This window comes from Bos grunniens, chromosome 29, assembly GCF_055505025.1.
Source record: "Bos grunniens cultivar Pamir isolate PY7600 chromosome 29, Bosgru_T2T1.0, whole genome shotgun sequence".
Lineage (NCBI taxonomy): Eukaryota > Metazoa > Chordata > Mammalia > Artiodactyla > Bovidae > Bos > Bos grunniens.
Genome location: NC_141193.1, coordinates 46,235,366 through 46,251,359, shown reverse-complemented (window position 1 = coordinate 46,251,359; position 15,994 = coordinate 46,235,366). Strand labels below are relative to the sequence as shown.

The 15,994-nt window shown below is 40.4% G+C and overlaps 1 protein-coding gene across 9 annotated transcripts; it reads right to left on the bottom strand.

The window, feature by feature from the left end:
* Positions 1-1,024: 1,024 nt before the first annotated feature.
* LOC147342602 (tripartite motif-containing protein 64-like) lies at positions 1,025-14,849 on the bottom strand. 9 transcript variants are annotated; one of them, XM_086383193.1, is made up of 8 exons: positions 13,325-14,849; positions 12,091-12,465; positions 11,554-11,968; positions 10,963-11,058; positions 9,858-10,088; positions 9,245-9,267; positions 7,767-7,864; positions 1,025-1,741 (listed from the first exon to the last, which is right to left on the bottom strand). In XM_086383193.1, exons 3-8 carry the CDS (start codon positions 11,962-11,964, stop codon positions 1,254-1,256), a joined length of 1,347 nt encoding a protein of 448 aa, XP_086239319.1. In that variant the 5' UTR covers positions 11,965-11,968; positions 12,091-12,465; positions 13,325-14,849; the 3' UTR covers positions 1,025-1,253. The 9 variants fall into 9 exon arrangements, with proteins under 9 accessions (XP_086239319.1, XP_086239317.1, XP_086239318.1 ...); XM_086383191.1 differs by lacking the exon at positions 12,091-12,465 and having other exon boundaries at positions 13,309-14,849; XM_086383192.1 differs by lacking the exon at positions 12,091-12,465 and having other exon boundaries at positions 13,325-13,623.
* Between the last annotated feature and the right edge of the window lie 1,145 nt (positions 14,850-15,994).

Here is a 15,994-nt window from a genome sequence, read left to right as displayed (position 1 = left end):
TTGTTCAATGCCCAGTTCTAACTGTTGCTTCCTGACCTGCATACAGGTTTCTCAAGAGACAGGTCAGATGGTTTGATATTCCCATCTCTTTCAGAATTTTCCACAGTTTATTGTGATCCACACAGTCAAAGTCTTTGGCATAGTCAACAAAGCAGAAATACATGTTTTTGTGAAACTCTGTTGCTTTTCTGATGATCCAGCGGATGTTGGCAATTTGATCTCTGGTTCCTCTGCCTTTTCTAATACCAGCTTGAAAATCTGGAATTTCACACTTCACATATTGCTGAAGCCTGGCTTGGAGAATTATGAGCATTACTTTACCAGTGTGTGAAATAAGTGCAATTGTGCAGTAGTTTGAGCATTCTTTGGCATTGCCTTTCTTTGGGGTTGGAATGAAAGCTGACCTTTTCCTGTCCTGTGGCAGGAGTTTTCCAAATTTGCTGACATATTGAGTACAGCACTTTCACAGCATCATCTTTAAGGATTTGAAATAGCTCAACTGGAATTCCATCACCTCCACTAGCTTTGTTCGTAGTGATAGTTCCGAAGGCCCACTTGACTTCACATTCCAGGATATCTGGCTCTAGGTGAGTTATCACACCATCATGATTTTCTGGGGCTTTTGTCTATATGAATTATTTAATTCATGTGTGTCTTCACTGACTGACTTAACAGTTCTATATGTTCTGTTCTGAGTACTTCACGGAGAGTGGGAATGTAACAATAATATGAAATAAGATGAGAACTATCTGAACTGTCACAGGAATTTCCCTCAAGTAGTAAAAATATTTACTAACTTGAGGAAAGTTTGCTGAAGAGTGTGATGAGATGGTATATGCTGAGAGTGAGTAAATGGTACTGGGCATTGGTTCCTTTTGGAGGTCACGCACATGTCCCACAATGAGACAGTCCTGGTTTTATAATTTTGTATAGTTCTAAAAACCATTGATTAAGTAATTTAAAAGTAGTGATCTTTATGGTATATAAATGTAGTTTAAAATAATCCTTATTTTAAAAAGAAAAGCGATTGACTATATTCTATGAAATACTCCATAATAAATGTTTATTAAAATTTAATAACAGATTTATGCGTACAACACCTTTATGCCATTTTATAAACATACACTCACTATGTTACATTAAATAACAATGTGCTGCTGGACACAGTCAGGTATCCTGTGGCCTCCCATGAAGTGAAGGGCAGCAATATCCCCAGAAAAGAAGCCCCAATAATGGTCCAAAAAATGGACAATTCATGGAGATTTAAGGCAAAGGAAAGGTATCATAGGGGAGGAGAAGGCAGAAGGAAGGAAACTATATATGAGGGAACTTCTGCAAACATCATAGAAGCTCACAGTTCCATTGTCATAATCCAAAAACACGCCAATCTTACCCAGAGGCCTTTTCACAAACTGCACTAAGGGTGGGGAGGTGGTGGACAGAATATACTGACTGTTCACCTTTGTAGAACACAGAAAATATGCTTCTTCAGCACCAATACTGATACTGGAATCACTTGTGAAGATGCTTTTACAGACCCCCAGAACCCAGCTGGAAGACTGGGCCACGTCCAGTTCCCAGTAATGCCTCCCGGAGGTGAAGCCCCAAGCTCCCCAGGACACAATACATGATCCGCCCTGGGGCTGTCTGGACGCGATGGGGTGATCATCCTCAAACAGCGCACTTTCATCATCAAGGATCGCATGGTGAACGATCGTTGTCAGACTCAGAACATTATCCACTGTAGAAAGAATAAAAACTGTGTTAGCCAGTCGAATTTCCATGTCTCTGAGAGGCAGAGGCTTTCTACACAATAAGCTTTTTTTATCAGAGAAATGCAAATCAAAACCACTATGAGGTACCATTTCACACCAGTCAGAATGGCTACGATCCAAAAGTCTACAAATAATAAATGCTGGAGAGGGTGTGGAGAAAAGGGAACCCTCTTACACTGTTGGTGGGAATGCAAACTAGTACAGCCACTATGGAGAACAGTGTGGAGATCCCTTAAAAAACTGGAAATAGAACTGCCTTATGACCCAGCAACCCCACTGCTGGGCATACACACTGAGGAAACCAGAAGGGAAAGAGACACGTGTACCCCAATGTTCACCACAGCACTGTTTATAATAGCCAGGACATGGAAGCAACCTAGATGTCCATCAGCAGATGAATGGATAAGAAAGCAGTGGTACATATACACAATGGAGTATTACTCAGCTATTAAAAAGAATACATTTGAATCAGTTCTAATGAGGTGGATGAAACTGGAGACTATTATACAGAGTGAAGTAAGCCAGAAGGAAAAACATAAATACAGTATACTAACGCATATATATGGAATTTAGAAAGATGGTAACAATAAACCGGTGTACGAGACAGCAAAAGAGACACTGATGTATAGAACAGTCTTATGGACTCTGTGGGAGAGGGCGAGGGTGGGAAGATTTGGGAGAATGGCAATGAAACATGTAAAATATCATGTAGGAAACGAGTTGCCAGTCCAGGTTCGATGCACGATGCTGGATGCTTGGGGCTGGTGCACTGGGACGGCCCAGAGGGATGGTATGGGGAGGGAGGAGGGAGGAGGGTTCGGGATGGGGAACACATGTATACCTGTGGTGGATTCATTTTGATATTTGGCAAAACTAATACAAATATGTAAAGTTTAAAAATAAAATAAAATTAGAAAAAAAAATAAGCTTTTTAATTTTCCTTCTCCAAGGAAATCAAAACAAAGACAGCAAAGGGAGTTAGAGTGACTCTTCTCTGAAGAATAAAATTTATTACTATCTCTGTGGCATACAGAAGTACATCAAATCAAAGAGAAAATTAAAAAAAGACATATATCATGAACTGCGTAAAGTCTGACTTAGGTCAATCTCTTCATAGTTTACTTTAGGATTCACCAAAAAGCATTGATTCTTTTTTTGTTTTGTTTTTTAAAGAAAAACAGAAATGATCAGAAGACTGAGGGGAAAAAGACATGAGACGGAAAAAAAAAAATAGTTCGTATTGTCGACACCATCCAGTCTAGCAATTTTTACAGATGATTTCTGTTTGCTCGAGACAGTTTATTGCTTATGTTATTTCTTCTGTTCCTTTTTTTTTCTTCAGCACTTTATTTATTTATTTATTTATTTTATTTGATAAATTTAACGCCTTTTATTGCCATACCTCATTTTACTGTGCTTTGCTTTAGTGAACTTTATAGATACATGTTTTTTTTTTTTTCCTTGTTAATTTTCTGTTCAGTTGATCTATCCATAAGTGTGAGTGGGGTATTAAAGTCTCCCACTATTATTGTGTTATTGTTAATTTCTCCTTTCATACTTGTTAGAATTTGTCTTACATACTGCGGTGCTCCCATGTTGGGTGGATATATATTATATAATTGTTATATCTTCTTCTTGGATTGATCCTTTGATCATTATGTAGTGACCTTCTTTGTCTCTTTTCACAGCCTTTGTTTTAAAGTCTAATTTATCTGATACGAGTATTGTGACTCCTGCTTTCTTTTGGTCCCTATTTACATGGGAAATCTTTTTCCAGCCCTTCACTTTCAGTCTGTATGTGTCCCCTGTTTTGAGGTGGGTCTCTTGTAGACAACATATGTAGGGGTCTTGTTTTTGTATCCATTCAGCCAGTCTTTGTCTTTTGGTTGGGGCATTCAACCCATTTACGTTTAAGGTAATTACTAATAAGTATGATCCTGTTGCCATTTACTTTATTGTTTTGGGTTCGAGTTTATACACCATTTTTGTGTTTCCTGTCTAGAGAATATCCTTTAGTATTTGTTGGAGAGCTGGTTTGGTGGTGCAGAATTCTCTCAGCTTTTGCTTGTCTGAAAAACTTTTGATTTCTCCTTCATACTTGAATGAGATCCTTGCTGGGTACAATAATCTGGGCTGTAGGTTATTTTCTTTCATCATTTTAAGTATGTCTTGCCATTCCCTCCTGGCTTGAAGAGTTTCTATTGAAAGATCAGCTGTTATCCTTATGGGAATTCCCTTGTGTGTTATTTGTTGTTTTTCCCTTGCTGCTTTTAATATTTGTTCTTTGTGTTTGATCTTTGTTAATTTGATTAATATGTGTCTTGGGGTGTTTCTCCTTGGGTTTATCCTGTTTGGGACTCTCTGGGTTTCTTGGACTTGGGTGATTATTTCTGGGTGATCCTTATATTAGAAAACTTTTCTTGTGTCCTTTGTACTTAATACTATGGAAACTACAGATGGTACTTTGTTATCACATGGACACTTATGGGGGTATTATCTGTACCTATTACATTTTCAAAGGTCAAAAGAATTGATAGAAATCCATCTGTGAATAATTTGGGAGCTTCAAAAAAGATATTTTAACTGACAGTGTTCATGCATCCCTTGCCTTAAAGTTGTTGTAAGATTGAGAGCATTATAATTCTTCTACCAAAGCCCATTTCAATTTTTCTGTCATTTATTCCTAATTTTAGAAATAATAAATCTTTGTACAATGTGTAATAAATGTAGCTATAATGAAGTGAAAGTGAAAGTGTTATCCTTCAGTCCTGTTTTACTCTTTGCGACCACGTGGACTGTGTGTAGCCCACCAGGCTCCTCTTTCCTTGGAATTGTCCAGGCAAGAATACTGGAGTGGATTTCCATTCCCTTCTCCAGGGATCTTCCCGACCCAGGGCTCGAACCTGGGTCTCCTGCATCGCAGGCAGACTCTATCATCTGAGCCACGAGGAAAGCCCATACAGTAAATTAAAAGCAGCAATGACAGATTTAAGCTCAAGAGTGAAATAAACTGAGTAAACAACATATTGATGGTCACTCACAGAACTAAATATTCAGTCTCTATAATCACAGTAACAACCTGGTGCTCTCCCTTTGCTCATCCTATATCATAAATGTGTGTGTGTGTGTGTGTGTGTGTGTGTGTATCTGGTTTTGCATTTTCAGGAAATTACAGGTGGCAAACATCAGACTTGGTGTTTATAATGTGACTATAGAGGCAACAAAAGAGTCTGAAATGCAGTACTTGGATGCAGTCTCAGAAACCACAGAATGATCTGTTCATTTCCAAGGCAAGCCATTCAATATCACAGTAATCCAACTCTATGCCTCAACCAGTAATGCTGCAGAAAATGAAGTTGAACAGTTCTAGGAAGACCTACAAGACCTTCTAGAACTAACACCCAAAAAAGATGTCGTTTTCATTATAGGGGACTGGAATAAAAAAATAGGAAGTCAAGGAATACCTGGAGTAACAGGCAAATTTGGCCTTGGAGTACAGAATGAAGCAGGGCAAAGGCTAACAGAGTTTTGCCAAGAGAACGCACTGGTCATAGCAAACACCCTCTTCTAACAACATGTGAGAAGATTCTATACATGGATCACCAGATGGTCAATATCGAAATCAGATTGATTATATTCTTTGCAGCCAATAATGGAGAAGCTTTACACAGTCAGTAAAAACAAGACTGAGAGGTGAGTGTGGCACAGACCATGAAATCCTTATTGACAAATTCAGACTTAAATTGAAGAAAGTAGGGAAAACCATGAGGCCATTCAGGTATGACCTAAATCAAATCCCTTGTGACTATGCAGTGGAAGTGAGAAATAGATTCAGGGGATTAGATCTGATATAGAGAATGCCTGAAGAACTATGGACAGAGGTTCATGACACTGTACAGGAGGCAGTGATCAAGACCATCCCCAAGAAAAAGAAAAGCAAAAAGGTATATTGTTGTCTGAGGAGGCTTTATAAACAACGGTGAAAAGATGAGTACATAAAGGAAAAGGAGAAAAGGAAAAATATGCCCATTTGAATGTAGAGTTCCAAAGAATACCAAGGAGAGATGAGAAAGCCTTCCTCAGTGATCAATGCAAAGAAATAGAGGAAAACAATAGAATGGGAAAGACTAGAGATCTCTTCAAGAAAAGTAGAGATACCAAGGGAACATTTCAGGCAAAAATGGGCACGATAAAGGACAGAAACGGTATGGACCTAACAGAAGCAGAAGATAATAAGAAGAGGCAAGAATACACAAAAGAACTATACAAAAAAGATGTTCATGACCCAAATAACCACGATGGTGTGATCACTCACCTAGAGCCTGACATCATGGAATGCAATGTCAAGCGGGCCTTAGGAAGCATCACTATGAACAAAGCTAGTGGAGGTGATGGACTTCAGTTGAGCTATTTGATCCTAAAAGATGATGCTGTGAAAGTGCTTTACTCTATATGTCAACAAATTTGGAAAACTCAGCAGTAGCCACAGGACTGGAAAAGGTCAGTTTTCATTCCAATCCCTTAGAAAGACAATGCCAAAGATTGCTCAAACTACTGCACAACTGCACTCATCTCACACGCGAGTAAAGTAATGCTCAAAATTCTCCAACCCAGGCTTCAACAGTACTTGAACCCTGAACTTCCAGATGTTCAAGCTGCATTTTGAAAAGCCAGAGGAACCAGAGATCATATTACCAACATCTGCTGGATCATAAGAAAAAAAAGACAGTTCCAGAAAAACATTCTATCTCTGCTTCATTGAATACACAAAGCCTTTGAATGTGTGGATCACAACAAACTGTGGAAAATTCTAAAGAGATGGGAATACAAGACCACCTGTCTCCTGAGAAATCTGCATACAGGTCAAGACGCAACAGTTAGAACTGGACATGGAACAACAGACTGTTTCCAAATCAAGAAAGGCATAAGTCAAGGCTGTATATTATCACCCTGCTTATCTAACTTAAATTCAGAGTACGTCATGAGAAATGCTTGACTGGATGAAGCCCAAGCTGGAATAATGACAGTTGGGAGAAGTATAAATAATCTCAGATATGCAGATGATACCACCCTTATGGCAGAAAGTGAAGAAGAGCTAAAGAGCTTCTTAATGAAAGTGAAGGAAGAGGGTGAAAAAGTTGGGTTAAAATCAACGTTCAGAAAACTAAGATCATGGCATCTGGTCCCATCACTTCATGGGAAATAGATGGGGAAACAACAAAAAAGTGATAGACTATTGTGGGGGGGGGTGTGGTCCAAAGTCACTGCCAGTGGTGACTGCAGCCATGGAATTAAAAGATGCTTGCTCCTTGGAAGAAAATTTACGACCAACCTAAACAGCATTTTTAAAAGTAGAGGCATTACTTTGCTTACAAAGATCCATCTAGTCAAAGCTATGGTTTTTCCAGTAGTCATGTATGGATGTGAGACTTGGACTATAAAGAAAGGTGAGCATGGAAGAATTGGTTTTTGAACTATGTTGTTGGAGAAGACTGCTGAGAGTCCCTTTGACATCAAGGAGATCCAACCAGTCCATCCTAGAGGAAATTTGTCCTAAATGTTCACTGGAAGGACTGATGCTAAGGCTGAAACTCCAATACTTTGGCATCTGATGTGATGAACTCACTCTTTTGAAAAGTCCCTGATGCTGGGAAATACTGAAGGCAAAAGGAGAAGGGAACGACAGAGGATGAGATGGTTGGGTGGCATCCCTGGTTCAGTGGACATGAGTTTGAGTAAACTCCAGGAGTTGGTGATGGACGGGAAAGCCTGGCGTGCTGCAGTCCATGGTATCGCCAAGAGGCAGACAAGACTGAGCGACTGAACTGAACTGATAGAGGTAGAAAAGGTGTTAGCAACTTCAGGAATTTATGCACCACCTTCATAAACAAAAACGAAAAAAAAAAAGAAATAAAATGAAAATGAAAGAAGGATTGTTCCCAAGAAGCTCTGATGAAATGTAGTCCTGATCACCAAAAGACTGACTCTTACCTCTGAAGTTGTTCAGCATGTGTAGAAATCCAGAGACAGGCCAGGAAGGGAGCTCTGGGTTCACGGGCTGAGGCTTCTGTATCTGTGTCAGATGAGTCCTGTACAAAGGACATCGATTCCATGTCAAGACCAATGGCTAATCACATGAGCATGGCAAACCAGCAGACTTTACCACAGGATCCCGTATGTTCTCAGGATTCTCCTACTTTTGGTGATTTGCATATATAATATATTCTACTCATTTGAGAATATAAAAATGTTGCCATATATTTTACTAAATAGAAATTACATCAAACTTCATTTTCCCCATTTTTCTCAGACAATATTCCAAATTTGCACTCACTAAACTTCATTCCCTTCCTCAATTCCATTGATTCAAAGATCCTGGGTATTTTACAGAGAGCAAAAAATTCAGGCTAAGCCTGTGAGATTTCACTCACAAAGCAGTCATCAAGGATACATTCTGTGTCTAAACAGAAGTGCTCACTGACCAGACATGTTTACTCTTGTCAGTCCAGCAAAGTGACCCAGGTCCAACCTGGCTGTCCTGGTCCTGAACGTCTCACTTAGAAGTGGGCAGCAGAAAGGCGCTCCGTGTGAGGTCCTGCCTGCAGGGCGCTTGCTGTGATGGAACAGGCTGAGTCACTGCTGCTCAGTATTAACAAAATCACAGTCTCTTGTCATGGTAGGGAATATGCCTCTTTCATGCCTTTTTCACCTTTCAATCCACTAGGATAGGTGCTTCCTCTGTGATGTCTTAGAAAAATCCCTCGCTAAGGTTTATTGTGGTCAAGCTGGAGAGAATGGGTTGAGTAGGTGGAACAAAGCCCAGAATGGCAGCAGGTTTTCAGATATAGTTGATTGCAGTCAAATGAAAAGGAAATGACTGAGACCAAGGGTTAGAAACCCTTGAAATTCTTTTGAAATAAAATAGAAAATGGCCAAAAAGACAATGTGGTAATCCATATGCTAGGGTTCTGTACTTGTGGATTCACACATGCATTCAATCTGTACATTCTGGGCTATGTATTTGCTTATTTATTCTTTTATTTTATCATAGGATCAGAGCTACTATTCTAACTATGTTTCATATACAGTGCGTACCAGTCAATCCCAAATTCCCAGTGTAAACTTCCTTCCCCTTTGCTTTTGTTCTGAGTGGAAAAAATTCACAAAACATTCCAGAAACGTCCAAAAATGTAAAAATTGAAAATGCCACATACCAGGGAATGACTTATGTAGCATTTACTTTATACTGTATATGTTGTAAAGTTGTCTAGAGATGACAAAGTGTACAGGAGCATGTGTATTAGTTATCTGCGAATAACATGTTATTATGTATTAAGAATCCTGTCCTGAGATTTAGATATGGGGGAGGACCTGAAATCAATCCCCAGGTCCCAAGCAAGAACTTTGGGTCCACTTCATCAAAAAGACAAAAATGTTTCAGAAATCAAAAATCATTAATGTATACTCACGTTTCCAGCACATTTTCCAAGCCCTGCAAAGGAAAAAAAAAATCATGTTAATCATTAGAGTTCTGTTTCCATCTCCTATTCGTATTCTTGTTTCATAATAAGACACAGTTTTCTAAATCTCTTCTAAGTAACACTCAGAAGCAATCTTCATAACATACCCTAACCTAAGACATGATGGGCTTCCTCAGGTCTCATTAAGGAAGCAAAGGGGGCAGGAAGGGTCTGCACAATGCTGCAGCAACATCTAGTTTTCCAGTGTCACTCACTGCCCACTGCTGTCTTCAGGAAGTGATCTCACCACTTATGGTAACAATTAAGGTAAAGCAGACAATTGCATAAAAAGAACCATCGGTTGCATTAAAATTGATACCAGTTCTAAATATCTTGTCTGTATACAGTAAGAACCTCAGTGTCTTCAGGAAGAGTGGATAACAGAGAGTGCCAAGGGTTTAGGGGAATGTATACTGAGATTTACTCCAAGAAAATTAACTTCCCCCTGGTCACAGAGTCTTGCTGATTGTGTAATCATCTGTCTGGATAGGTAATATTTCAGTGTCACAGCACTCGTCTAGAAGAGTATTTCTCTCTCTGAGGATGGACCCTCCTTTCTCACCTGGAGCAGCTCCATGTCCGGCTTGTGGCACATCTCAGTCAGCTCTTTGTACATTTCTTTCAGACTTTCTCTGTACTGAGACATTCTGAACACACTCTCCTTGAGTCCTTCACAAATCTCTTTGGCCTCTCGCTCCAGGGCCTCCAGATGCAGTTGCTCCTCCTCCCGGAGCAACAGAAGCATCCTCTGATATTCAAGCTTGATCATCACCTTCCTTAAGGCCACATAGTCCTGCAGAGATAGTGGATCCAAAGCATTACGTATGTTCACATTCAAAAGAAAACTCCAAATATTATTTCCTTAGTGTCATCAAGGAAGTTCCTGACAAACTGCCACATGCATTCAAAGAGTCTTGAATATTTTCAGGTCCTTATTGCCCATGCTTTCTCTGAATTCCTAATCTCTTTGCCTGTTTAAAGGAAGATTCTTCCGGGTTCTTACTCCATCAGTTATTTCCTCTCCGACCTGAGTCTTGTTTTTCTCTTGTTCCTTTCTCTGATTCTTCTAAATATTCTTTCATGAAGTGAACCTCATTTTGAATATATGTATTTTCTTTTTCCCTTCATGCTGACTCTCTTCAGTCGTGCACAACTCTTTGTGACCTTGTGGACTATAGCTCACCAGGCTCCTCTGTCCATGGTTTCTCCAGGCAGGAATACTGGGGAGGGCTGCTATTTCCTCCTCCAGGGCATCTTCCTAACCCAGGGATGTAATCCAGGTCTGTTGTGGCGCCCGCACTGCAGGCAGATTCTTTACCCCTGAGCCATCAGTTTTCCTCTAGGTACGACTCTCTTCCTCTCTTCTCCTTCACAGTCACAGTTAGTGCAATGCATCTTATACCCCATGTCTGAAAAGGCTTTTTCCAATCTTCAAAATGTGGCCTTGGAATACATTTCATGCCTTGGTCTTTGAATATACTAGCATTCTTTGAACTACCATATATTAGCCTGTTCTCATTCCAATTACTGATCAGTCATTTGAAACCACTCCTCCAGGGAAGAGACCAGTAGCCTTTCACAGGAACTTACATTGGCCTAAAAAAAAAAATCTAAGGTAAAATTATATCAATATTTATACAAATAAATAGGAACATTTTTATTCTTACCTGAAAGGACTGAGTTGTGTTAGCTTCCTGATTCAGACAGATTTGGATTTCTTCTCTCATTTTCCATAAAGAGCTCATTCTCTTCAGGAGTTTCTCCTGCAAAATACCCACAGGATTTAGTGACACAGAAGATGACACTGTAAATTTAATCCCCTTATTCATGAGAAAAGGCATTTATTAGTTACACAGAAAACTTGACTTAGGAGGCTGTTGTCAGACTTTTCCACATTAATTTGATGCCAATATTTGAATATCAAGGAATAGAACTGTATACTAGAGAATTGGGGGAACTTTACAGATAATGGAATCCATGTCCCATGATACTGAGACTCAGACTCAAATAGCCCGAGTAAGAAAGCCTCAAGCTCCCATCAGAAGCCTGTGTCCCTGGTGCCACTCGCCCCGGGATGCTGCATTTCCACACGTGTGGACAATTGGGCAACAACACTCAGAGGACACATTATATGTGAGGATCCACATTCAGAAATCCCACCTCCACTATCTCCACCCCCATCACCATCATAGCATCCTCATCTTCCTCTCTGACTTAGGAGCCTCTGGATCCCAAACTGCTTGAGAGGCATCACCTACCCGGGATTCCTCAGCAGCCCTGTGTATTGGACTGTGGCTGTGAGCTGCGTGCTCGGGGCATTCAGAGCAGGGCCCACAGAGCAGGGTCTGGTCAGCCTCACAGAAGAGGCCTTTGGCTTCCTGGTGTGTCACACAGATCTGCTCCTCAGAGCTGTGGTCGTGGTCAGCTCTGGCCTGCCTGGCAAGGGAAGCCAGCCTCTTGAGGGCAATGTTGGTTTTGAAATCGGGCCTCGCTGATATTCCCCTGCACTCCGGGCACCTCCTTGGTGTCTGGCCTTCTTCCCAGCAAAGGCTCAGACAGGGACGGCAGAAGCTGTGCCCACAGTCTATGGTGACAGGGTCCAGGAAGCAGTTCATGCAGATGGAGCAGGTGAGTTCACTCTGGAAGACCTGCAGTGTGTCTGAATCCATGTTTCTGAAAATTAAAGAAAGAAATAAGAGAGGGTAAGAGAAAAAGTCTTTCTTCTGCCCTCATCGGGAAAAATAAATCCTTTGGACAAAGTCCTGTCTTGAACTCTAATTTCCCTATTTGCTTACCTCCCCAGAACAAACCTAGAAATGGTGACTGTATACACCTTGGATTTACTATTATACAAAAGATGAAATACAATAAGAGTCCTTAGCAACTTTTTTGTTCCAAATAAACCAGGATTTCTATCATACTAAAATTAGTAATACATGGAGAAGCTTAAAGATTAGTGTGAGTGTGCTCACTCCTGTCTGACTTGTTGCTACACCATGGACTCTAGCCCACCAGGCTCCTCTGCCCTTGGGATTTCCCAGGCGAGAATCCTGGAAAGGGTTGCCTTTCCCTTCTCCAAGGGATCTTCCCAACTCAGCGGCTGAACCCATGTTTCCTGCGTCTTCTGCATTGGCGGGTGGACTCTTTACCACGGAACTCCCTGGAAGCCCCTTAAAGATTAGAATGGAGGGTAAGTGTTGGGATGACTTCAGAGTTACTTTATTAGCTGACTCTGACAGAAGCACACACAGAACCTCAGTCTGTCTCTCTCTCGACCTCCACGACTCCCTGACTGGAAGCCACATTAGCACACCCTTCCTTTCTCTCCTCAGGGCCTCAGTTCCTTCCATCATCAAAGTGACAGAAGTGCTTTTCTAAAGACAAAGAAATTTGTTTACAAAGAACTTAAACTTCATACAATCAATCTTGGCTTTAATCTGATGTCCTAAAGAGTTCAGAGCTTGCTTCCAGCTTAAATAACAAAACTGCTGCTTTCAAGACAAAAAGAAGAAAAAAAAAAAAAAAAATGTCACTTCTAGTTCAGGAAAGCAAGTTTTCCCGGAATTGGTTCATATCATCATAGTATGTCATATTTTGAACTGGTGAATGTTCAGGTATCACAATAATCAGGAAACAATAGTCAGCATGAATATAATCATTTGTAGACTGATAGCATCAAGGACCATGATAATATTAAAACAATAATAGGAGAACTTAATATGTGTTGCCTAGTATTTCTCAGCATTGAATTAAATCGTTTTCTATAGATTAACTGCTTTCATCATCTCAACAATATTTACTAATTTTTTATTTTTACCCACATTTGATAAGGAGGTTATTTGATATCGTGTAGGCAAAAATAAGTTATTTGTCTGCAAATCCCACATGGAATCAATGCTTAAGGAAGTGCTGAAACATAGATAGTACTGACAGAATAAATACAACTAGCTTTTGTGTCCAGGACTGCCATTAAAGTTTTATTTTTAACTGAACATATCAGAATTTCATTGTACCTTGATCAGAACTCACTTTGGTTGTAGTTAATGAAGTTTCCACTCCTTTTCAGTGGGTAAGTCTCAAATTCAGTTCAGGATTTAGATGCTCCACTGCTGGTGGCAGAAACTTTGAAAAGTCTTCACAGCTCAGCCAACTCCACACACCACAGCTCTGGGCTCCAGAGAAGACTGAACTTGGTTCTTGCTGAATGCTTAATATTCTCCAATGACCACGCCCATTTCTTCCAAGTGATAGGGTTACCAACTCCATGAAAAGGTATAGGTGCACATGATTAGATTTTGCAGAGTTGGAAACACATCAGGATGCCAATGATTGAATTCAAATGTTTGAAACCTACTTGATCCAATTGCCACAATCCAACCTCTGATAAAAGTCTCATCATGAATTCACCTTTGTAACTTACGGAGTTTTGTTTTGGAATAAACTATCCAAGTATAAATTTCACAGCTCCATTTAATGAACTAATTATAGTTTTAATAGCACCTACCCATCTAGACCTATCACCCACTAGATTTACTTGCCTTTCTGAATTTGCCTGCATTCATTCGGAGATATTTCTTCAGAATGAGGAATCCCTCACATTCTATTTTTCAAGCCGGGTACTCAAGCTCCCCCTAAATACACATACTGCTCTGGCCAGGATAGCCAGAAGTTGTTGTTTGGAAGTAACTGAACTCTCCAGGACTGAATTTCATATCTTCATTTCACAAACTATATGATAGTCTAATTGCAGCAACCAGTAATCTCACCAGTAACAAGTGAGAGTGTGTGAGTGCTAAGTTTCTTCAGTTGAGTCAGACTCTTTGCAAAACCCAGGGACCGTAGCCCACCACACTCCTCTGTCTGTGGGATAATCTAGGCAAGAATCCTGGAGTGGATTGCCATGCCCTCATCCAGGGGATCTTCCCAACCAAGGGATCGAACCCTCAGCTCTATGCGTCCTGCATCGGCAGGTTCTTTACCATTAGCTCCACCTGGGAAGCCCACAAGTGAGAAGAGGGATGTGAGTTTCCTTCTAGGAGTCACGGTGACTCAGCTTGTTCCATCACAGCAAGCCCGCTTGTTCTCTAAAACGCAGCAAACTTTGCCTTACCTGACGTGGAATAGGGGAAGGGAATGAAGTTCAATGAGTTGAAAATTGAAATAATGTCTGAAAAAAAGAGGAAAGGTTAAATTGAATATAATTTATATTTTGAAAACATAATATGGTAAGATTTTATATTCCCAAAGGCGCCATTGCTGGTTTTTAATTTTCTCTGTATTATAACTGCATATACTATTCATTGCACAAAGAATATTTATTATTTGTAAAATCGGGAAGAATTGACAAAAAAGATTAAAATTGTCTTAGGTCAAATAATTGTAAGGATCATATACGGAATCTAAATATTCGATCCATATCAAGTAACTGAAAGGCAAGAGATATGTGAACATGGTTATCTGGAACATCCTTTTTGAAGTTTTCTGTATTCATTGATGAAGTGCGATCAAATTTTTGGACCCTTGAAAATGTAATAGGTAAAAAAAAAAAAAAGAAAAGAAAATGTAATAGGTAGAGAAAACCCCCCAATAAATATCCACATGATAGCAAAGTGCCATCCACATGCTCCATGCCTTTAACAAAAGGGACACAAGAAAAACTTTCTACTAAAAGATAAAAATAATGTTTTGAGTGAGTCCTGAAATAAAGTATCAAGATAACGGAGCTTGTGCGTGCTCAGTTGTGTGTGACTCTGTGAGTCCATGGACTATATAGCCTGCCAGGCTCCTCTGTCCATGGGATTTCCCAGGAAGAATACTGGAGGAGGTTGCCATTTCCTTTTCCAGGGGATCTTCCTGACCCAGAGATCAAACCCTATCTCCTGTGTCACCTGCATTGGCAGGGAGATTTCTTTTGCCTCTGAGCCTCCTGGGAAGCCCCAAAGTATCAAGAGGCTGACATTAAATCAGACTTCACAGTTTATAATATACCTCTCTTGCTTTTGTTTTACTGTCTCTATGTGATTGGAGGTGTTTCTCTATGCGGTAGTGATACTAATAACTTTTGTTCTTCCTAGAAAAGTCAGTCTGAACTCTCTGGGTTTTGTGCTCTGTCTTTCCTTGGAGAAGGGAAACTGAACTAACTCACTGAATAGAGAGACTTTCTCTCTGAGGATATGGAAATGCCATTAACTGACCTGGTTTTTCTCTTTCTCCCTTGGATAACATTCTCAGTCAGAAAATTACCATTCACAATGTGAGCCTTTCAGAGGACGATACAAGTGTGATGTTTTGAAATCACCATTACTGATTTTTATTTTGAAAAATAAACATATAACAAAAAATGTAAGTGTTGCTACAGAAAAATATTGAATCAAAAACAGTATATAAAGGCTTCAGCTCCATAGTTTGAACTCCTACAGCCCAGAATTCCAAGGCCACTGCAGTGGGATGGAGAGCAGAAAGAGGTCCTCAGGCCTCTCTGACCTGCAGGGCTGGAGACAAGCAGCCCCAACCTCAGGGTCAAGGTTTCCCCCTGGAGATGGGCGTTTGGAGTCCTTTTTCTGGCATCATCGCTGATGGAGCCACCTCCTTCTACAGAGATGTGCCTTCCCTGAGAGCAGCGTGTCTTTCAGGAGAGCCTGGTCTGCCAGGGTCTCAGCCCAGGCCATCCTGGTGGTCAGTGGGCTCCGGCCCCGCCAC

Bases quoted from the DNA above. Each gene is read 5' to 3' on its own strand.
- LOC147342602 (XM_086383191.1), bottom strand. From the start codon at position 11,964: ATGGATTCAGACACACTGCAGGTCTTCCAGAGTGAACTCACCTGCTCC. The intron at 9,268-9,857 runs GTGAGAAAGGAG...TTTCCTTTGCAG, and splicing joins CGGACATGGAGCTGCTCCAG to GGCTTGGAAAATGTGCTGGA. The intron at 7,865-9,244 runs GTGAGTATACAT...TCCTTTGTACAG, and splicing joins TTGGAAAATGTGCTGGAAAC to GACTCATCTGACACAGATAC.